General features: G+C 35.1%; 1 protein-coding gene across 1 annotated transcript in view; it reads right to left on the reverse strand.

Annotated features, from left to right (window-relative positions):
• The window catches only part of NDFIP2 (Nedd4 family interacting protein 2), a 68086-nt gene continuing 43349 nt past the window's right edge, over positions 1-24737 (reverse strand). Inside the window, exons 4-8 of the mRNA XM_029936548.1 lie at positions 21024-21117; positions 11908-12032; positions 7351-7417; positions 4163-4268; positions 1-1538 (exon numbers count right to left, since the gene is read on the reverse strand). Of these exons, the coding sequence (XP_029792408.1) occupies positions 4165-4268; positions 7351-7417; positions 11908-12032; positions 21024-21117 (390 nt within the window). The 3' untranslated portion in view covers positions 1-1538; positions 4163-4164. The remainder of the gene's footprint in view (positions 1539-4162; positions 4269-7350; positions 7418-11907; positions 12033-21023; positions 21118-24737) is intronic.

Genomic DNA, 24737 nt, shown 5'->3' on the forward strand with positions numbered 1-24737 from the left:
TTAGCAAAACAGAACTGCATGTTTTATTTATCAAAGACAATGAAATAAATCAGAAAATACAAAGAAATACAAAAGAAGTTATAAAGTATAAATTATTTTTTCAGATATGGAAAAATGTCCCTGAATACTTTTAGATGTCTTTTTTAGTAGTAGTCAGTGTCAAATAATAAACGAGCAACCAATTTTATGTTTTGAATATCTGTAGCAAATGATTTTTAAGTTTAAAAGAGGATATAATTTCTATCACTTTTAATGTTGGCATCCAAAAGCAAAACTATAACTGAAAAGAAAACAGATGAGACATAAAATGATTTGCAAAATGGCAGTAGCTTATGAATGTAGATTCCAGTTGTAATAATGGTCACAGACACACATATTCTTGTAACACACACACACACGCCACACCCCCATATTCCACACATTTCCATAACTTGAAAACAAATGAATTTGCATATCTCAATTCAAGATATGATGTTTATAGGTTAATCCTACAATCGTAAAGCAATAAAGTTATTAGTACAAGTTTTGATTTGCTTTAACGAACTAAACAGCTAAAGAAAAAATTATTACAATGATAATTGAAAGATACTTTTATTGGCTTTTTAAAAGACAGATGCAATGAGAGTATCTTATTCAGAAAATTAATTTTCGAAAATGTCTTAAATGAAATAAATATAACATCTAATACAATCTCTTCCTGCAAGAGTCGTTAAGATGGCAATGCTAAAAACCACCCTTCTCAATTGAGAATCCCTAAAACTTGCATGTCCCTTAAAAAAAAAACAAACCAATAGATTTTTTTTATAAAGGACATTTGGAATACCCACATTTTCTTAAAATTTGTCCTAAAACTATCTTTAACACCCAAATTTTCTCTATATATTAAGTTCACTTAATTTTAAATTAATGGAAAGATATCCAGTTTCTAAGAAAACAATGCAGAAAGTAATTTATGCATGGTTATTTACAGAAGAGTATACTAAATAATAATGTAAATATCATGTTCAAAAAATCTGACAAAGCTTTTCTATAATCAGCACTGCAGGTTTCAAAAAACTATATCTAACAAAGGATGTTTCATGTGTAGAGTTACTAGATGAATCTAGAAGCCAGAAATTAAAGCATTTGACATGGTTAATAATTTCATTTTTATTATACTAAATGTCAGGTCAGAGGTCAATGGCATTTACATGCTGGAAGACTTTCACTCATCTCTTTCAATTATATCAAACACTGATTAACCAAATATGACTGAACTTTACTGATAACAACTTTATGGTCTCTTTCAAGTATACGCATATCTTTTAAATGGGCACATATGCAAATGTGCAAAACAGATGAAATATAAATATTTCAGAGAATGAACAGAATTGGCCTTTAAGCATAAACCACCCTGCCATTCAATTTTGAAGATCTATCTTTTCTTCACTAATTTGTCTTCTGCTTTTAGTAGTCTTCTACCCTATTAAAGTTGTAGGTTTACAGATGATCTGGAAATTTCACATTGATATAAGAAAAGAAGGTCTGGTCGATGTAGTCTAGGGACAAAGAAAGAATTAGTCTTAAAGTATATTAAAGTGCAATTATCTAAATGATAGTACAAACACCCATTTTATAGCAGTAGTACATCAAGTATATAATGTCCTTTTGGTAAAGATGACATAAAATAGCATGTATCAGAATATACTCCAACATTTAACTTCTACAGGAAAGTACCTAGAAAATATTTACACTATAGACTCTTAAAAATGCAAACAAGATAATCACACTGACGACTCACAGAATATCACTTAAATTAGTAAAATTACTTTGCCTTTTTCTTATATACAGATGCACTCTTAATGTTATTGCTTGCAAAGACATTTTAGTGGCTAAAGAGAAGATGTGACATCTTCTAGGTAGACATAAAAGAACATTTTTTAAAATGTCTATTTTTGAGAGAGAAAGAGAGCACAAAAACACACAAGCAGGGGAGTAGCAGAGAGAGAAGGAGACACAGAATCTGAAGCAGGTTCCAATCTCCAAGCTGTCAGCACAGAGACCAATGCAGGGTTTGAACCCACAAACTGTGAGATCATGACCTGAACTTAAGTTGGACACTTAACCAACGGAGTCACCCAGGTACCCCGAGTTAAAAGAACATTTAAAAGAGTACTTTAATATTATCCAGAAATACAACTAAATTCACTCTACTCTTTAGGAGAAATAAAAAGTTATATAAGATAATGTAAAACTCATGTTATGAAGTTTAAGTGCTCAAATAAAAAAACCATACAATTTATTTATAAAAAGGTTACTTAGTTATAGTAACTTTGAACATTTTGTACTTGCAGATAGATACAGAAGTATTTTAGCAGACGTTTTGCTTATACAGTTCAAATACTTTAAAAGTTCAAATCATTTATAGACATGAAGTATATGGTACTTGCTTTAAAAATGTTATGGAGGGAAAAGATATTTGTAAGTCATATATTCAATAAGAAGTTAATATCCAAAATAGTTAAAGAACTTGTATAACTCAATAACTGGAAAACCAAACAATCCAAAAAATGAACAGAGGATCAAAATAGACATTTTTTCAAAGAATATATACAGATGGCCATTAAGCACATGAAAAGATGCTCAATATCACTATACATCAGGGAAATACATATGAAAATCACAATGAGATTATCAACTCACACCTGTCAGAATGGCTATAATCAAAAAGAAACAAGTGTTAGCAAGGACATAAAGAAAAGAGAAACCTTGTGAACCGGTGGTGGGAAAGTAAATTGAGGCAACCATGCTGCAAAACAGCATGGAGAGTCCTCAAAAAATTAAAAGTAGAACTACTCTTTGATCCAGCAATTCTATTTCTGGCTATCTGTGTGAAGAAAATGAAAACACTAATTTCAAAAAGATATATGGGCCCCTCTGTTAACTGCAGCATTATTTACAATAGCCAACATATGAAAACAACCTAAGTGCCCATAGTAAAGAAGATGTGGAGTGTGTGTGTGAGTGTGTGTGTCTAAGACGTAATACTACTTAGCCATTAAAAAGATCTTGCCATCTGTAACAATACAGATGGACCTTAAGGGTATTATGCTAAGTGAAAAAAGTCAAAGAAAGATAAATGCAACCAACAAAAACAAAACAAAAACAAAAATCCCCCCACAAAACCAGAAACAATAAAATAACATCCAGACTCACAGACACAGAGAAGAGAGTGATGGCTATCAAAGGGAAAGGAGTTTCGGTGTGAGGGGGGCAAAATGGGTGAAGGGGATCAAGAGGCACAAACTTGCAGTTACAAAACAAGTCAGTCATGGGGATGTAATTTACATCACGGGGAATACAGTCAATAATACTGTATTAAACTTGTATGGTGGCAGATGATAACGACTTACTTTGATCACCAGTTCACAAAATATGTAAATGTCAAGTCACTATGTCATACACATGACACTTATATAATATTGTATGTTGACTGTATTTCAGTAAGAAGGAGTCTATTACAGAAAGTAGAGATACAAGGTCCCTTCATGTGAAGATATACTGGTTGCACATAGCCTCCAGAAACTCACTGGATGACTAGTAAAAAAAACAAAAACAAAAAACCCTGCTCATTTCTTTATTCCCTTTTATTCAGGTTGAAGCCTTCACTACTGATGCAAACTGACACACTTTAAGAAAACAATATCAGAGTTCATATTTTCTTCACACAACTTGTACCCTTCAGTCTAGTTTGTTAAGATCATTGCACAGAAAATTACTTTTCAATCACAAGTTTTTGGTTTTTTTCACCACGTGTGAATTTCACACTGTTTTATACAAAGTACCAGTCCCTTCTGTGTAAGTGCCTTGGCCTATTTTTTCAAGCGTTTAAATTTTGTGCTAGTGGTTACTTACACCCTATGGTTAATCTTTAAAAAAGAAATATAAAAAGTCTCAAAGTTTGTTTGCTCATTATATATTTAAAATATTAAAATTTATGAAGAAATTTAATTTTTAAAATCTACCTTAAAAAGTTCACAACTTTACTAAATTTCATTAATTGGCTAACAGGATATCAATATATTAAAATGTTAAATTTAAATAAACAACATGAGTACACAGAGTATGCATCTGGTGATTATGAATACATAAAGGGAACAGTTACTATATTAAGATTTCTTACCTCTATAATAAGAAGAAATATCTTGTTCTATGAGCAGCTGCCATGCTCTCAGACATGTTTCTGACTTTTAGATAATTAACAAATCCTCTGAAGAAAAGCAGCAGGCCTGAGAGGTTAAAATAATAGATACATTATGTTCTTAGACAGAGGGGGCACCTGTATAGACAATTACAGACAAGTATAAACAAGATCCTATTGGCTTAAAGAATTTAATCTGTAAAATTCCATTCACTCAATAATCTATTTTACATGATAATGGTAATTCCATCATGGAAAATTTTAATAAAAGTTTACTGCGTCCCAAAAATTCTTTCAGTTTGTTAAGTCCAGATGTATCCAGCCATGAAAATCCAGAATTATACAAAAATCCACATTTATTCCATTTCTTTAAATAGGAAAGTTACCTAATGCACTTAATCTCATTTAACTCACAGAAATCCCATTTTTATATGAAGTTTTTTTTAAAGAATCTCTGGGTTTTTAAGTGTGTTTATTTTGAGAAAGAGAGAGAGAGAGAATAAGCAATTGCATGACAGGGAGAGGCAGAAAGAGAGAGAATCCCAAGTACGCTGTTGTGGTCAGTGCAGAGCCTGATGTGCAGCTTGAATTCACGATTCAGATCATGACCTGAGCTGAAGTCGGACTGACTGACTGAGCCACCCAGGCACCCCTATATGAAACTTTTCAACTTGTACAACTACTAAGCACAAACTAAGACATATTTACTGATACAAAGTATTCAAGAAAGAATATATGCATGTAATTTGCTAACAACTGTGGGATAAAACCAATAAGCCTGTCTAGCAATATCAAGTGCCTGTCATCTATGAAATCTGCATTTGAAAATGTGTGTTACATAAATAATTTTAACTATTACTTCTTATTTTCAAGTAATAATAAAAGAGTAATTTATAATACAAATTTAGATAAGAACAGGAAAGACTTACAGAGCAACCACTCGTGATTTCTTATATGATTTGGGATAGATCTTATTATATCTATTTCAGTATTCACTGTAACAAGAATTTTAAATAACAGCCATTTATATAACAGTCTCCTGAGTAATTAATAAAACAATGCCTGTGAAATGCTTTAAAGTTGCAGATAAAAAATATCAGCTAACCATAAAATGCATTAGCATTATTAGTAAATTCTCTGATATACTTATTAAGCATAGAATTCTAAGGGAGGGGCACCCGGGTGGCTCAGTCAGTTGAGCCTCTGACTTCGGCTTGGGTCATGGGCTGTTTGTCAGTTTGAGCCCCATATAGGGCTCTGTGCTGACAGCTCAGAGCCTGGAGTCTGCTTTGGATTCTGTGTCTCCCTCTCTCCCTCTCCCTCCCCCTCCCCTGCTCATGCTAGCTTGCTCATGCTCTCTCTCTCTCACAAAAATAAACAAAAAAATATTAAAATAAAGAATTCTAAGGGAAACATTTACTAATTTCAGTAAATATTTAACTAGTAATGGTGGGGGGGTGTTGTAAAACAAAAAGAGAAGACATATACACATACAGCTTTCCTCATCAAGAGGAAGAGTCTGTCCATTTAAAATGCAAAGTCCTAAACTAAATTCATACCCCAAATGCAAGAAAGTCACCAAAGCACTAAAAAAAAGAGCGTGGATATAATAAATGAAAAAGAAGATATACAAGTAATGACTTAAACAAGCGGTATAAATTTCAGCTAAATCTGATCACATCTGCTTCCCATATCCTAAACTCCTTCCATTTGGGACTCCCCCTCCGAATTCCCCCCTCATGCCCTTGCAGATGCTGTTCAAAGATAATGCTATTGTGATCCAAATGTAAAAGCATTATTGAGTAATGTAAACCAAAATTATTTGTGAAATCCCTTCTTTTGTCTCTGAAAACTGCTGTTTCTAAGACATTGTTCTGCTCAGTCATTTTCTAAAATAAGGCCATTCATATCTAGAAACTAATCATTCAGCAACTATTATTTCTCAGTATTCTACAATGTACTCAATATTCTTCTGAGTATATGTGAGAACAACATTTTTATCATGGATTAACTTTTCATAGTTCCCTAAATGTTAGATATGCGGTTCTGATGTGGAAATGAGGTCATCCTCTGCATTCTACTCAGGCCTACAGTTACCTTCCTAAGGTCCAATCCTTTAAAACATATTTAGAAGCAAATATACTCACCTAATATGCTTAAACACCTAACAGACTTTATAGACTTTTTCACTGTTAAATAAGCAGCTCAATAATGAGCACAGAATTCAGGCAGTCAGAACACAATTACCAATACAAAAAACTGCCTAAACCCTCGTAGGAGTCTGGCTCCCTAACAAAATCACAACACCAGAATAATTTCACTATAATTATTAGAGAAAGAATACAGGATCTTTAGTGACCTTATCTAACTGTATGAATTTGTTTCCGTAAAGATCCTAAAGACCCAATAGCAGGACTAAACAAAAACTCAATGCAAACACTGCCACCTACTGAAATGCTATTTTCTGGTACAATAATAATGTTACTAGAGAAATGTGGGCTTTTTAACTTGAGTACATTCTTCATGTCAGTAAATAAATCTGAAATGTGGATTAAAGGCATCATGTGATTTTAAGATTAACTTATCATACATCTAAAAGTGAACATCACCAGGCAACAAAAATTGGAAGTCCATAAAAGTCATCGATATTAATAATAGGACATGCCTTGTAAGAAGAAAACTCAACAAAGTACTGTGATCATAAGGCATGAAGTCTTCTGCCTGGCTGATTAAAGATTAATGCAGGGTATGCTTCAAAAGTTTAAGAACGTTCCAATGTTCCAAAAATAAGTAAAGGCACAGAACATCCAACTATCCTACTCTCAACTTTTCCTGGAATCATTAGAAGAAATTATGCATGTATATTTTCCAAAATAAATGCTGAAGACGTTTTTTAAATCATTTTAGGATTTTCAAGTTTTATAGTATTTAATTATCATCTAACCACTGACACTTTAAATCAACAGGCTCTGGATTTTAAATCCAAAACCTAGAGTGCTCTGTATAATTATCCAAATAGTTTAGATGATTTAAGTGCTTGGATAGGAGAACTTTACAGTAGAAAAATTATTACCACTTAAGTTCCAACACAATGGGTTTACATCTTACAATTTGAGGAAATATCAAAATTAAAGTAAATGCAAATTAAACTGAAATAGGAATAAACTTACCAAGTACAAGGAATATCCACCAAAGCCAATACTGTCCATTGAAATATCCAGTAAAATAATCAGAAAACTATGGAGTGAACATAAATATATTAACCATATTTATGTGTCTGAATTTGAAAATCATAGATTAGCCTCAATTTCAGAATGATGTACCTCAAATAATCTCTAGCACTTGAAAGAACAGAGAAAAAAAGTGCTTAATACATTATGTAATACATATACAATTACTTATTATGTAATACATACGTAATTACTTGAGAGAAAAACCTCTTTAAAATCTTTTATACAATAGCTAACAAACATATAAAATATTTTAGAAAAAAAATCAATTTCAAGATGCTTGTAAGAAAGAAAGGTAAATTCTATGTGTCTGAATCCAACTTTCTCATTAAAGAGTTCACATGTCAGTTCTTTCTTCATAATCCTTCAAAGCCACAACTACCATTCCCAAACACACTACAGCAACCCGCTGCTTTAGATATTAACACCAAAAGCCACATTAGTTTAATCTTATCAGACGGGGATGTTCGGCTGACCTCTAAAAAGAAGAGCTTTTGACCTTCTGTACACCCCCTACTGTTAATCACTGCCAAGAATACTAGGCGCATAAAGACCCCCAACTCATTAGACTCTTTTTATTTTCAAGCTAGATGCTCCAGTCTTCAGTTCCCCACAGTGAGCTGAGAACAGCTAAATGAACCTTGAAGTGGCATTTCAACAGTTCCTATCAGTGACCAACCACGACAGTTTTATATGCTCTGTGAAATGAGAATATGAACAGGCAGATGGGAAGGCAAGAGTTTCAGGACACGGAACACAGGTATCTCTTCCTTGATTAGACTCTGGACATCATGATTTTAATTATTTAAAAAAGTTTTTTAAAAAGTCAGGCTAATTTTCTTCAGAGTTACTTCAGATAATTCTTCCCTATTACTCTTTAGTACCGAAACAATGCTCCAAATAGTTGTTTTTGAAAGTAATGTAACCTAGTCTAAAACTATTAAAAATTACATTGTTTTATCTACTGTTTCCATTGTCTCCATACTGAATCTGATTTAACTAAAAATTATTTTGTTGAATGGAGACTTGCCCTCAAATCTGAAATTAGAAGTATCTATCTCCAACTATTTTTTGGTAATTATTTCCAACTATCCATTGGTATTTTCCAAAAAAAGCATTTTTAAAAATCCTGTAATAGGTTTGATAATAACCAAAATTCTTTTAAATTATAAATAATGTCCTACTGAGGAAGCATATGTACTAAAGATTATCTAAATCTATTTTTTAAAACCTTTAAGTATTCCCATAGGAAGTATTTACAATTAATAAATCAACTATAATCTAAACTCTCAGCTTACAGTTTCAGAATTTCAGAGATTAAAAATTTTAAAGTACCATTATACATGCAAATTCCAGACTCCTACATAATTAAAATATGTACAAGAGCTAAAAAATTAGGAAAACATAGCTTGTAAAAGTAGGACTGAACTATACTTTTTAATCAAGTGATTACTAATTATAAATAAAAAAGATTTTCAGATGGGTTTTAGAGTCTATATGAACAAAATGAAATAAAGAAGCAAATCAATACATTTAACTAATTTTTAAAATATATTTTAGAATATATTTAATAAGTAATACTTACTGGCAAGAGACAACCAGAAAAGAACATCATCATTCTAACCAAAAATATTTACTAAAGCTAGTCTTTATTTACTTCTGGGTGAAAAACATAATTACCCTCACCTCGAAGTCAAAGAGAGACTTTGTAAAAGTCCATTATGCAAAAAGGATAAACTAATAAGCTTTTGAAGTCATTAATGAATGAGCAAAAATCTATACCAACAGTTACAGGGCTGAGCCAAGTTGGGTTTTTGTTTTTTTTTTTTTAATGAATAAATCCATCATGTTGGCTGGCCAATCCCAGGATGTAAAACTCAAATTTTAGAAAATAAAAATTAACCAACAACAGGAATTTATCTAATTTTATTTTATTAATGTAACACCAGCATTTTATTGTTTACATCCTGTCTACTTTCAAAAAGAGTTGTTAGTTTTTAAAAAACACATATGCATTTTCAAACAAATAATAAAAAGATCAAAAGCCCTGGACAGAAATAATACCAGAACTGACTAAAGAGATTTATGTTAAATCTGAGGTTCATGGCAACTCAGAAACAAAAAGAAAAGCTGCAGAATGATTTATAAATTACTTATTGTCTAATAAAATAAAACATCAGGCTTTTAGGAGAAACCCTTTGTCTCAGCACTGGGCTCCACGGGAATTTACTGCCTGGAGCATTATAAGAAAAGTCACAATGCAGTGTCACAGAGGCAGTGACAGAACCAGGAGAACAGACACTGAATTGGGACCAAACTAGATTCTAATCCACATACAAACTAGGTGACATGGAGCAAGTTAACAGACTTTTTTTGTTTAATTTTTATCTTCCTCATCAATAAAATGGCTGCACTGTCATGAGCATCACTGATACAGGTAGTGGGTCAAGAATCTGATGTTGGTAAAGAAATCTGTGCTTGGAACACAGTAAGTACTCAATGAATGGCAGTTATTATTACTGTATACAAAATATCTTTAAAAATCCTTTTCTTGTATCAATTCTCAACATACACTAATGGCATAACATTAACCTTAACTCAGCAGCAGTACTTTATTTTTTTTAAAGGCACACTTTATGAATTTTTTTTAAGTTTACTCTTTTTAGTAATATCCACACCTATGTGAGGCTAGAACTCACGACCCTGAGATCAAGAGTCACATGCTCTTCTGACTGAGCAAGTCAGGTACCCCTCGGTACCACTATTATGAAGGGAAACTAAGTTGTCCTGCTGTTCAAACTTGATGCTAGTATATACCTTACCGATGTATATGAAGAATTAGACGCTAATACCTCTAAGGCATAGGTTGCATATAATGGACTACTTTCTGTTTTTATAAATTCAGAATACACACAGTAAGTTTAGGAGAACTGAAAAAACAGTCCTCAAATGATTTTGTGTTCTGTGACTAAGATGAAAAATCCTACTTAAATAACTAATTAATTCTATTACTAACATAACCATAGCCAATGGACATATCTAACTTCAACTCTTTTGAAGTTTAACTTCTGCAAGGGCAGAGATCATCTCTTTATATTCATATGCTCCATAACACCCTAAGAGATTTCTGCTAATAGTGGGAATCCACTCCGCATTTTTTGAAATGAAATTAGATAAAGAATCTGCCAGAGGCCTGTTCTTACAGTGCTCTAGTTTTAATAACCTCAGAAGAAGCCATGCAATAGGTCCCGCCCAAGAATCAACTGATTAGTAAGCAAAACCTTCATCTGGTCTGAACAGAGACAAGGTCTGGTAAGACTACTGAAACTCTGGGAGGTAGATAAGTTTAAAAATAATGCAGAAACACATTAAACCCAGTTTTAATTTTTGTAATCTATTTGATGATGTGGGTGCATTACTAAAGTGTGTGAAGCACTTAAGAGAAGCTGTTATTTTAGTGTGTGACTCTACTGGTGATTCTACTGAATATTTTAGGAGTATCTAACCCATTCAACTAGAATCAATGTTTAAATGAACATGATTTGTCAAAATTATGCATTTGATCAATTATACAATAGCACTTAAATGTGTGGGTTACTTTTAAGAAAACTTATTCAAACAGTAAATAAAGGCACTCTTGATCATTCTTCTAGGCCTTACCCTAAAGAAACTAGAGAAAAGCTTTGTAAAAAGGAGCCAAAAGGAGCCTTCAAAAGGCAAAGGTAAAGAGCTGGGGGAAGCTATACTAACAACACTACTTACTGTGGGTGAATGGTTACAGAGAATTACTATGGGATAAGCTGCTGAGGGGGAGAAAGAAAAGGACTTGGCATTATCTCCTACACGCCATCTCCTAAATGATTAGGAGACGGAGGGGGAATCCCCGGAATAGAGAAATGAGAAGAGAGGCTGAGAAGGAACATAATGGGGAAAAGGAGCATTCTGATAGACACCTCAAAGGCCTTACTTTACTTTTGAGTTCTTAATGCTACCCACTCCCCCCCCCCCAAAAAAGAGTGAGAAAATCACTAAATCCATAATAATTTTACTAACTGATAGAAATTTCTATGTTTTGACTGATCACAACAGTCACAGACACACTTTACTGACCACATTTGTGCAGTGAGTGGGCAAATGCTTTAATGAGATCACCTCTAAACCTCACAAAAATCCTGAGAAGCAACTATTACCAATCCATTATGAAGAAACTAATGCTCAGAACAATTTAAAAATTTAAGGTTAGAACATGGACATAAATAAGACTCAAACTCAACCTTTTTTGTTTTCAAGGCTCTTTCCAGGTAGTGACAAGTTTTCATTTAATAAAGTTACAAAATGTTCACCCCACAGAAATCACTACAATAAGTATAAAAGATAAGAATAAGTCTCAAAATAATTGAATTCCTATATACAAAATGAACATTCATGAACCATAGACAGAACTTGATATATTTTAACTTTAGAGATAAAAGTAATAGACACTATCACAATACTCACCCTAACAATAAGGATCCATTTGATCAATGAAAGTCCAAACCCACATATGGCGCCATACCTTCCAGCTATGGTATTGGTGATACAGAAGGATAAACAAAATCCAAGCCAGTTGAAAATAAATGCCACTAAAAGCAAGAGAAATAAGTTCTTTTTAAGACCACACTTTGGAAACAAATTAACAGAGACATAGTATTAACACTACTTTACTGCACAATGGAAATAACACTCTCGGTTGACTCTGTACCGATTAAGTCTTCTTTAGAGACTATAGTTTACCTTTTGCAAATGTATCAGGTATTTACTATAGATTAACAAACAGGTAAGCCTAGTTTCTAGTCAGTATGGCCAAGGGGAATCAACTCCTTAAAATTTATCACCAATGGTAAACTGCATTTTTAAAAAAACATTTATTATTTTGATTGATATTTCCAGATGACCTTCCATCCGCAGAGTGTGCACACTGAGGTTCTGTTACTTCCTTGGGTTTTCTCCAGGCTGCGTGTTGGTTAGAGCCTCGCAACCTCTGGTTGTGCTTTTAAGGAGCTGGAGCCAGTTTGTTTATTTATTTATTTATTTATTTAAATTTCTTTTATGTTTCTTTATTACTGAGACAGGGAGAAACACAGCATGAGTAGAGGAGGGGCAGAGAGAGAGAGGGAGACACAGAATCCCAAGCAGGTTCCAGGATCTGAGCTGTCAGCACAGAGGCTGACGCGGGGCTCGAACCTACAAACTGTGAGATCATGACCTGAGTTGAAGTCAAACACTTAATCAACTGAACCACCCAGGTGCCCCTAAACTGCATTTTTAAACCAGCTAATAAACCAAGTCACAAGGTAGCTCCCATGCAATCCCACCCAAGAAGCCCAGACTAAGCAATTAGCCAACAAAACTGAATTTTTAAGAAAGCAATATTAAAGATGAGCCACATAATTATAAAATCCCTTCCAGAGAAGATACTATTCACTAACTCTTCCTCCTACCTAACAAAACCCATTTCTCCCCCTCCTGAAGAATCCACTCACCTACAGAGTCTTTATTTTAGGGAAAGCTAACGTAACCCTAAAAGGTGAATCCTGAGTAGTCTGAGGGAGAAAAAAAATCACAGGAGCCAAACTCCCTGCCAAATTTTTTTTGAAATAGAATTTCTGAAAACCATTCCTCGGTTCTTAAAGACACATCAAGGAGATGGAGAATGGAATATAGGTTAAATAACGGTGGCTCTAAATCGATCACTGTTGAAGCTGAGTGATAGAGATTTATTACACTCTTGCCTCGTTTGTGAATTTCTACTAAATAGATAGATAGATTTTTTAAAATATTCCTTTCCCCCAAATGTCTTGTTTGGATGGGATACCTGGAACCACTGAGAGGATCTTGCTATCAGCCTGAGGATGAACCTGTAACTCCAAGTGGGCTAGAAAATGAAGGAGACCCAAGAGGAGCAGAGCTACAGTGCTGATACTTGCTGTGGCTGAGATCTGCTTGTGTATAGATTTTCTGTTTTATGAGATAATCTCCTAACTATTTAAAATAGTTGAGTGAGGTTTTCTATTATTTGCAGCAGAAACCATTCTGACACAGGTCCTTGAGATATAATCAGAGTGCCCTGTGTACAAGATAGTAACATTACCAATATAATAACATAACAATAATCAAACTGAGGATCAATTTGAACAGAACTTTGGTCCTGTTCAGTCCCATCCTCTTACCCCAAATATCTCCACCCAACACTCAGGGTAAACAAAGTAAATTACCTAGAGAAATGCTGACTTCTTCAGAATTCTGAAGACAAAGAGGAAACATTTTAGGATAAATTTAAATGAAACAGCTATTTCTTCAAAGCAATTTCCCCACTCCTGTAATTTCTTCCTTCCTAATGTGCAATTTCTTCTTTCTCCTAATGTTTTCTTGATCATTTATAGTAAGCTATGTTATATGGTACAACAGTCAGGTGAATGAACTTTGAAATAAGAGATCTGTCTGTGTTTGAGTCACAGTATATTCACTCACTAGATAAAAATGACTTTGGATTCACTGCTGATTTCGGTGAGCCACAGTTCATTGACCTGTAGTACTACTTCACAAGGCTGATAAGTGGATTAAGTGAGACAATGAATTTAAAGAGCTTAACACAGTACAGAACCTGGCACATGGTGATAGCTAAAGAAATGTTAGCCATTCTTACTACCCATACAAGATGATCTCTTTACAGAATAGGCTGCATCTCCCCCCGCCCCCCCAAAAAACTTCAGGCAATACTAATGGAAATAAAACTTGTTAACACTCCACTTTTTCCTATAAACCCAGATACTGTTCAGCACTTTGCTGTCCTCTACACCTGTGTCATCCAGTGCCACCAGCCACACTGCTTCTTTCACTTGCTCCAGGAGCCTACCCTGCTCTACAGTGGGGGTATATTTAAACTTCAATTAATTAAAACTACATGAACTTTAGAATTTAGTCCCTCAGTCACACTAGCCACATTTCAAGTGCTCAATGGTCACATCTGGCTTGTAGCTACCATATTAGACAGCAGAGATATAGAATACTTCCATCATCATAGAATATACTATTAGACATGCAGTTCTACATCCAATTGGTTAATATTTGTGTTATCTGTGGAGAAAACATGCAACAGCTTTATGTAATAACTTCATGTCATTTTAAAATAAAAAAATTTACATTTACACAGGTAGAAAAGACACCATGTGAGACTCAGCAAGGAGACAGCTGTCCACAGACAGAAAGAGAACCCCTCACCAGAAACTGAATTTTGCAGCACTCTAATCTTGGACTTCTAGCCTCCAAAACTGTGAGAAAATTAATTTCCACTGTTTAAGAAACCCAGATTTTGGGGGCGCCTGGGTGGCTCAGTCGGTTAAGCCTCCGACTTCGGCTCAGGTCAGATCTCACGTTCGTGGGTTCCAGCCCCGCATCAGGCTCTGTGCTGACAGCTAGCTCAGAGCCTGGAGCCTGCTTCCGGTTCTGTGTCTCCTTCTCTCTCTGCCCCTCCCCCACTCATGCTCTGTCTCTCTCTGTATCAAAAATAAATAAAAAAACATAAAAAAAAAAGAAACCCAGATTTTGTTACAGCAGCTCAAAACGACTAATACATAACTTTATCCATCTGTAGCTGATTTAAGCACTAGGAAAACAATAAAGTTGGGGACTACTTGAGTGTGGATAGATTGTTTTTTAAATTTTTCTTAATGTTTACTTTATATTTGAGATAGAACACAAGCAGGGTAGGGGCAGAGACAGGGACAGAGGATCTGTAGTGGACTCTGTGCTGACAGCAGAAAGCCCAATGCAGGGCTTGAACTCGCAAACCACAAGATCATGACCTGAGCCAAAGTCAGATGCTTAACTGACCGCCACCCAGGGCCCCAACAGATTGACTTTTTATGGCCGTTGGCCTATTAGATAGCAAACAAAGCTGAATTGGTCCTAAAAGTATAGAAGAGGCAAAAGCACTCAATTCTGAATCCTCTATGACATGTCTGAATTGGCAAAACAGAAAATAAACACACGCTAAACCTTAAGTATGTAAAATCCATAAAAGAAACATGTAGTAGAGGCAGGTGAATATAACATACCTAGGAAAAAAGATATGAACACTTTTCTTTCAGCTTTACTTCTTTGGTGCCATGTTTCTCTGAAAACCAAAGATGAAATAGGAAGCTTAAAAGGCAAACAGCACCTAGTCCCCACACAGCAAGGCCCAACATGGAATCCAAAGAAGCAACAGGATTCTATAACCTATATTTTATGGAAAAAGTTACGATCTGGGGGGAGCAAGCAGCTAGGAAGCAGGGCAATTATGTGTGAAAAGTTGCTAAAGAATGTAAAATGTTGCTCCAATTACACTCTCCACAGTCACATGCACAGTGCCCTTCTTTGTATGAAAGTGAGTCAGACAGGCTAATGACATTTGAAAGAAGGCTGCCAATCAGTTTAAATAATGTCAAAGGTGAATTCTCAATTAATGATGTGGAAGGAGAACATTACTGCTAACTTCACCTAACAGCACTCCATAATTTATGACATTTCACATATTTAACTTATTTGATCTTCTCATTAGCCTTTTAAGAAGGGCAAGGTTATAATTAATTCCATTTTACAGAAGGACAAATTGAGACCTAGAGCAGCAAAGTGCCACATAAACTCACAAAGCAAGTAAGAGGTATCGGTAGGATAGGAGCATCCAAGTCTTTCACATCTTATATCCAGTGATCTCGTTCTTATATATACCTCCCATCTATAGAAAGAGGGCCAACAGGACAGCTTAGAAAGCAATACTGTACACTAGAGTTACCTTAGAATAAGACTTTACTTTTAAATTTTCAAAAGCCACAAGATACTTCTTAATCACAAAGGGGAAAACTTTACAGTGAAGAAAGCCGGCAGACACCACCTTCAGGTGACGAGTACCAGTACTAAGACGTAACTAGATCATGGCATCCTGACATGGCACACGGAGAAGAGCACATCGTATCTAACGTATTTCAGCATCTGGGCAAATGCTTTAATGATATCACCTCTAAACCTCACAAAAACCCTGAAAGGCAGCTGCTACCAGCCCATTATGAAGAAACTAATGCTCAAAACAAGTTAAAATTTAAAGTTACAACACGGATATAAATAAGACTCAACTCGATTTTTTGTTTTCAAAGCTCTTTCCATGATGTAACAAGGTCTCATTTAATAAAGTTACAAAATGTTCACACCACAGAGACCACAACAGTAAGTATAAAAGGTAAGAATAAACCTTAGAAGCAAAGTTTTCCAAACAGAGTCTATTATATTCTTAAGCACTGGAGTTCAAGGTCATTTCCAGACTATCAATTATCCAATGAATTAAATCTTAATTTCTCTGGCATATCGGATAAAGGGCTAGAATCCAAAATCTACAAGGAACTCACCAAAGTCCATACCTGAAACACGAATAATCCAGTGAAGAAATGGGCAGAAGACATGAACAGACATTTCTCCAAAGAGGACATCCAGACGGTCAACAGGCACATGAAACGATGCTCAGTATCACTCAGCATCAGGGAAACACAAATCAAAACCACACTAAGATACCACCTCACACCAGAGTGGCTAAAATGAACAAATCAAGAGACTACAGATGCTGGCGAGGATGTGGAGAAACAGGCACCCTCCTACACTGCTGGTGGGAATGTAAACTGGTGCAGCCGCTCTGGAAAACAGTGTGGAGGTTCCTCAAAAAACTATCCATGGAACTCCCTTATGACCCAGCAATAGCACTGCTGGGGATCTACCAAGGGATACAGAAGTACTGATGCATAGGGGCACATGTACCCCAATGTTCATAGTGGCACTGTCAGCAATAGCCAAATCAGGGAAAAAGCCTAAATGTCCATCACCTGATGAGTGGATCAAGAAGATGTTGTATATACATACACAATGGAATACTACATGGCAATGAGAAAGAATGAAATCCGGCCATTTGTAGCAAAATGGATGGACCTGGAGGGAGTCATGCTAAGCGAAATAAGTCAGACAGAGAAGGGCAGATACCATATGTTGTCACTCATAGGTCTAACAGGAGAAACCTAACAGGGGACCATGAGATGGGGAAAGTGGGGGGGGGGGAGTTGGGGAGAGGGAGTGAGGCAAATCATGAGAGACCTTTGAATGCTGAGAACAAATTGAGGGCTGAAGAGGGAGGGGGGAAGGGGAAGGGGGGTGATGGTCATGGAGAGGGGCACTTGTGGGGAAGAGCACTGGGTGTTAGATGGAAACCAACTTGGTAATAAACTATTAATAAAAAAAAATCTTAATTTCTAGCTTTTAACTAAAATGGAATGACTTCCATTCCATTCTTTTAAGAAGTCTGTTAAACAAGCAAGTTAGGCATGCATGAGGCATTTTGCTATGATACTTCAAGGGATTATGAAAAGCAAAAATTATCAAGGGATACATAAATTTCTTTCTTTACATTTTCTGAACATGACCATGCAATTATTTTGCCAAATTTATGTGTAAACTTTTAAGACACTGAAAAATAGATGTTGAAACAGAGAAGTCAAGAATTAAGCCACTAAAAAGTTTTAACAAATATTCTTATTGGTATTCACTGTAGTTTTTATTCAGACAACTTTTACTACTTGAAATGCTTAAGTTTTCAACCATATGAAAGAAAACCTATTTCTGACAACCAACAAGAGCTGGTGAGGATGTGGAGAAAAAGGGACGATCACACACTGCTGGAAGGAATGCAAACTGGTGCAGCCACTACGGAAAACTGCATGGAAGTTCCTCAAAGGGTGAAAAACAGAACTATCCTATGATCCAGGAATCACACTGCTGAGTATGCACCCAAACAATATAAAAACACGAATTCAGAAGGATATATGAACCCCTATGCTTATTTCAGCATTATTTAAAATAGCCACATTATGAAAATAGCCCAAGTGTCTATCCACAGGATAAAGAAGATGAGGTGCACACAGTAATATTATTTGGCCACAAAAAAAGGAAGGAGGGAAGGAAGGAAGGGAAAGAAAGAGAGAAAAAGAAAGAAAGATCGATCAATCTCCGGGCACCTGGGTGGTTCAGTAGGTTGAGTGTCCAACTTTGGCTCAGCTCATGATCTCATGGCTCGTGGGTTTAAGCCCCACACTGGGCTCTGTGCCAACAGCTAAGAGCTTGAAGCCTGCTTCGGATTCTGTGTCTCCTTCTCTCTCTGCCCCTCCCCTGCTTGCACTCTCTGTTTCTCAAAAATGAATAAATGCTTAAAAAAAAAAGAAATCTTGCCATTTGCAACAACATAGATAAAGCTAGAGAGTATAAGCCTAGGTGAAGTAAGTCATAGAAAGACAAATACCACATGATTTTACTCATGTGGAATTTAAGAAACAAACAAGCAAAGGAAAAAAAGAGAGAGAAAGAGAGAAACAAACCAAGAAACAAACTCCTAAGTATAGAGAGCAAGCTGACGGTTACCAGATGGGTCGGGGTGGGGGATGGGGGGGGGCAGACAGGGTGAAACAGGTGACGGGGATTAAAGAGGATACTTATGAGGAGTACTGAGAATGTACAGAACTGCTGAATCACTATACTGTACACGTGAAACTAATGTAACACTATGTATGTTTACTATACTGAAATTAAACTTAAAAACTGAAGAAATTTTAAAAAATCTAAGGTTTCTGAACCACAGCAACAGGAAATAGAACAGAATCCAGACCACAGCTACTATTAGTTGAAAAAGCATGAAAAGTATACGAAATTGCAATCTGAAGAACAGCCACTAGATGGTAGTGATTGCAAATAAATCTATGCTTACCAAAGCAAGTAAGCTCAAATACTGGCCTATAGCCTACCAGAAAAAAATGTATTAGGAGATGAAGTCTGAAAATAATATACAATTTTACTCTTATAATATTGGAGCAGTACTTGTAGAAGAGGACACATTAAAAAAAAGTAGAGAGACATTAATAAGTAAAAATGTAATAAAAGGTGATTTACACTAAATATATTCAGTATCTTTATACTAATTAATATATCACCACAGGCCAAATAAGGTCAACTACATGTCTAGGTTGCCAAACACAACATTCTCATATCAACAAAATGTTTTCAGATCTAAAAAGAAAAATAAAGTTTAAAAAGAAGATAGTAGGGTTAAGTGAAATCTAGAAATGGAGAAATAATCACTAAGCTCTGAGTCAACTAGACGGTATTAAATCACGTTTTTATTCCTAAGAAATGGGTATTCATACTAAAAATAGTACAATTAATTTAAATTCTCTTTTCCAATTTAGGTTTTTTAAAGCTATAACCATTAAAGGAATTAATATTTACCCTACCCTTAGCAAAATATGTGGATAGACTTAATAATAAAGGCTTACCAGTTAAACTAAAACTAAGAAAAAAGCCAATTTACTAGACTAATAGTATAAGACAGTAGTTATTTATAGCCAAAGTGTTCCTTTCTATTGTACCCAACATTGTATCTAACTACAAATTTTAACTAAAACTACAAGATTTAAATATTGCATATACATTAGCGGGTTGCCTTCCCACTCACCTACCCATTTCTGAGTGGTTATCTACTTCTATTCTTCAGCAGGTGAAATGAAAGAAAAGAAGAAATGATTTCAAAATGGAGGATTAATGATTTCCTAGACTCCAAAGTAACTCAGCTCAAGAAGTATTTTCTGTTTTTAAATTTGAATATGATACTTTAAATAAGTAAACTATTCCCCAATTTTATTATCAAAATAAACTTTATACCTAAAAGGAATTAAATAAGGGGGTGCCTGGGTGGCTCAGTCAGTTAAAAGGAATTAGGTAAGAGCTCTGTGAGAGCTTGGTCATTTAACCAGGTTGAGGGCAGAAGTTCACCATTATCAGTCTAAGAAATTTACTTACATGAATATTGGGTTTCCAAAACTTAATTTCAGCAATTAAACAATTCAAGTATCATAATACTATCTGCTGAATATATTCTATGTCAATCCCTGTATTAGGAATTGAAATAATAAGACTATAATACAGTCTTCTCTCAAAGTATAAAGTATACTTTATATAAGTAAGGTCAGATATTAAACTAAGAATTCTGCCAACATGTTAAAAAAAATCTTACTTCAGGTTTCTGGTCTTCAAATTACTTACTACTCACTGTCCCCAAAGAAGACATACCTGCATTCTTTTGTGTCTCAAATCACATTATTCCAGTTGCCCAGAATATTTCCTTTTCCAACCCTTCTATCCTGCTTTTTAAAGACACTCAAATGGAAGTCCTTTGCCCCAAAAGCAGAAGTTATAGTTTCATTCTGCATGGCCCTACATCACTGCATGAACATGCAACATTCCTCATGCAAAAACGTATTTAGCTTAAATATGCTTATATAACTCTATATAGTCAACATCTAGCATAATGACTGTAATACACAGCTGTGCATGTTTACTAAATTCTAGGATTTGTATTGTCTCATATGATCATATATCAGAAACAATTTATACTTTATGCTAACTAGACACACATTAACAATATTTGCTTTTCTTCACTATCTATATTACTTTAAATACACACACGGCCAGTATATCCAAAAAAACAATCTGGAAATGAAAAAACTTACTGAAAAATGCCAGCATGAAAATCCCATCATTACCCACTCTGAGCTGGTCTGCATCACTAAAGTCATCTCTTGGTTGACACTCTTCCTCCTGAATCTGTAAAACATATAACATTAGAACAGCTCACTAAAAACTAACTATAACTTTATTATCTTAAGTATAAAGATAAAAATTTAAATAAAATCAAATGTCCTCAATTTGTTGTACAGACAAAATGATACAGAGTATAATATCAGGCACACAATAAGTATTCAAAAACATTAGCAAGAATAAATTTTTCATGGGCACCCTTGAAAAGGGTTAAACAAAAAAGATAAAAACTGCATACTGGATTAATGAAAACGATACCAAGAAAGATGTGACTGACACTGTGCATTTGCATCCAATGGGAAAGAGGAATTTCATGATCATTAGTGGAGTCTAAATTATATCACCTCCATGGTTGGTAGTCTGGCAATATTTATCAAAAATAAAAATGTACAGCCCACAAAAATATAGTCAATTAATCTTTGACAAAACAGGAAAGAATAACCAGTGGGAAAAAGACATCTCTTTAACAAATGCTGTTGGGGAAACTGGACAGCAACATGCAGAAGAATGAAACTGGACTAATTTCTTATACCATATACAAAAATAACTCAAAATGGATGAAAGACCTAAATCTGAGACCTGAAATCATTAGAATCCTAGAGGAAAATCCAGGCAGGCAGTAACCTCTTTGACATTAGCTGTAGCAGTTTCTTACTAGATGTATCTCTCCTGAGGCAAGGGAAACAAAAAGCAAAAATAAACTATTGGGACTTGATCAAAATAAAAGGCTTCTGGGGTGCCTAGGTGGCTCAGTAAGTAAAGCATCCAACATTGGCTCATGTCAGGATCTCTCAGTTCATGAGTTTGAGCCCCAGCCAGGGCTACTATGTGCTGACAGCTCAGAGCCTGGAACCTGTTTAGGATTCTGGGTCTGTCTCTTTCTGCTCCTACCCCATTCATACTCTGTCTCTCTCTCAAAAAAAGTTTTTTAAGTAAGTAAATAGGGGCGCCTGGGTGGCTCAATCAGTTAAGCGTCCCACTTCAGCTCATGTCATAATCTCGTGGCTCAGAAGTTCAAGTCCCACGTCAGGCTCTGTGCTGACAGTTCAGAGCCTGGAGCCTGCTTCAGATTCTGTGTCTCCCTCTCTCTCTGTCTCTCCCCGACTTGTGCTCTGTCTCTCTCTCTCAAAAACAAACAAACAAACAAAAATAAGTAAAAAGCTTCTGTATAGCGAAGGAAACAAGAAAACTAAAAGGCAAACTATGGAATGGGGAAGATATTTGCAAATGACATATCTAACAAAGGTGTAAGAACTTATAAAACTCAACACCCCAAAAATGAATAATCCAATTAAAAGATGGGCAGAAAACATGAATAGATATTTTCCCAAAGAAGACATCTAGATGGTCAACAGACACATGAAAATACTCAACATACCTCATCATCAGGGAAATGCAAATGAAAACTACAATGAGATACCACTTCACACCTGTCAGAATGGCTGAAGTCAACAACACAAGAAACAACAGGTGTTGGTGAGGATGTGGAGAAAACAGAACCCTCCTGCAGTGTTGGTGGAAATGTAAACTGATGCAGCTACTCTAGAAAACAGTATGGAAAAAGGTTCCTCAAAAAGTTAACAGAAATAACTCTACAATACAGCATCTGCACTGCTAGGTATTTACCCAAAGAACATAAATATACTAATTCAAAGGGAGACCTGCACCTCAATGTTTATACTAGCATTGTCTACAATAACCAAACTATGAAAACAGCCCAAGTGTCCACTGATTGACGAATGGGTAAAAAAGACATGGTACATACATGCAATGAATTATTACTTCTCCATAAAAAAGAAAAAAACCTTGCCATGTGCAATGATGTGAATGTGATGTGGAGCTAGAGAGTATTTTGCTAAGTGAAATAAGTCATTCAGAGAAAGACAAATACCATATGATTTCACTCATATGTGAATTTAAGAAACAAAATAAAAGATCATAGGGAAAAAGAGAGAGAGAGAGAGAGAGAAACCAAGAAAGAGGTTTTTTAACTACAGAGAACTGATGGTTACCAGAGGGGCAGGGGATAGGTCAAAAAAGTGATGGGGATCAAGAACTGCACTTGTTGTGATGAGCACTGGGTGTTGTATGTAAGTGATGAATCACTAAACTGTACACCCAAAACTAATATTATACTGTATGTTAACAGGAACTAAAATCAAAACTTTTAAAAAAGAAAAGAAGTGCCCACCACACCCACACTCTTTGACCCACCAATTCCAGCTCTTGAAATGTACTGTACAAATTCACTTATTATATTCCCACTTATAAGAAATGATATATTAAAAATATTTTGTTGCAGCAATGTTAATAAGAGCAAAAGATTAGATACGATCTAAACGCCCATCAACAGTGGACTCTTGTCAAGAGCTCATTCTCCATGAGTCCTTCATGTTTCTGTATGTCTTCCAGGTAGAGGCCATGGCTCCCCTTCTTCTGTACTATCTTTTCAAGAATGTTTGTACTGCAGATGGCTTTGGAAGAGAGCGATCGTGTCTTTTTCCAGGGCAGAGATGTGGGCATGGTTAGTGACCATTACAAAATATTGGGTTGGGGGCACCTGGGTGGCTCAGTCGGTTGAGCATCCAACTTCAGCTCAGGTCATGATCTCACGATTCCTGAGTTCGAGCACCATGTTGGGTTCTATGCTGACAGCTCAGAGCCTGGAGCCTGCTTCAGATTCTGTGTCTCGCCCTCTCTCTGCCTTACCCCCATGATCATGCTCTGTCTCTGTTGATCAATGATAAATAAATGGTAAAAATTTTAAAAAAAGAAAAGAAAATATTAGATTCACTAAATTCAAGGTTCCACACTGGGTATGGAAATATTACTTGGCCCTCTTTGTATTTCTCAGTGGCAACCAAGGCTCAGGAGACTGGTCAAGAAAATGCTAATATATTCATGGCAGTCTCACTATGTATACTGCTAAAAGAAAAAGACTTTCAAAACCATATTTCTCATTATTTGGGCCAAAAGATCCCTAAAGTATTCTGCAATCATATATCATGGAAAATTCAGTGACTGGCAATGACTAAATACACAATAATAAAATTTTGTATAATTTCAAGTTAATTCAAGAAATAAACATTAAAGCCCCTCCAAACCAGTCAATATGACAGCAAGAATATAAACATTTTGTATTTTTTCTAAATATCAGTCCGAGATTATCACACATCATTTTTAAAAAGACCGAAAACATATGTGCAAAAATATCTTTTACAACATTAACAATGGAAAACAAAGACACATCAACACACATTTCAAAATAATCTGTTAACCAGACAGGATTGACTACTAAATTACAGCTATATAATTGATTCCATGGAATTTCACTCAACCATTAAAACAGAGAAACATTCATATAAAATGCTTAAAAAGTAAAAGTAATTTCTACTACATGAAAACACAGATTTACAAATTCCAAAACTGGTAAAGGACACTAATATATTTTAAAATAAAAAGCTGGAAGAGAACAAGTGTGGTATTTCCTTCTTCCTAATTTCTCACATTGCTAATTTTTAAAAAAGCATTCATCAACTTAATAAACTGTAATTTATTAAATACGAAATATGTGCCAGATAACAGTGAGGTGCTAGAAATGTAAACATAAGGTCCTCATTCTGGAG

The sequence above is a fragment of the Suricata suricatta genome, chromosome 4 (genome assembly GCF_006229205.1).
Source record: "Suricata suricatta isolate VVHF042 chromosome 4, meerkat_22Aug2017_6uvM2_HiC, whole genome shotgun sequence".
Lineage (NCBI taxonomy): Eukaryota > Metazoa > Chordata > Mammalia > Carnivora > Herpestidae > Suricata > Suricata suricatta.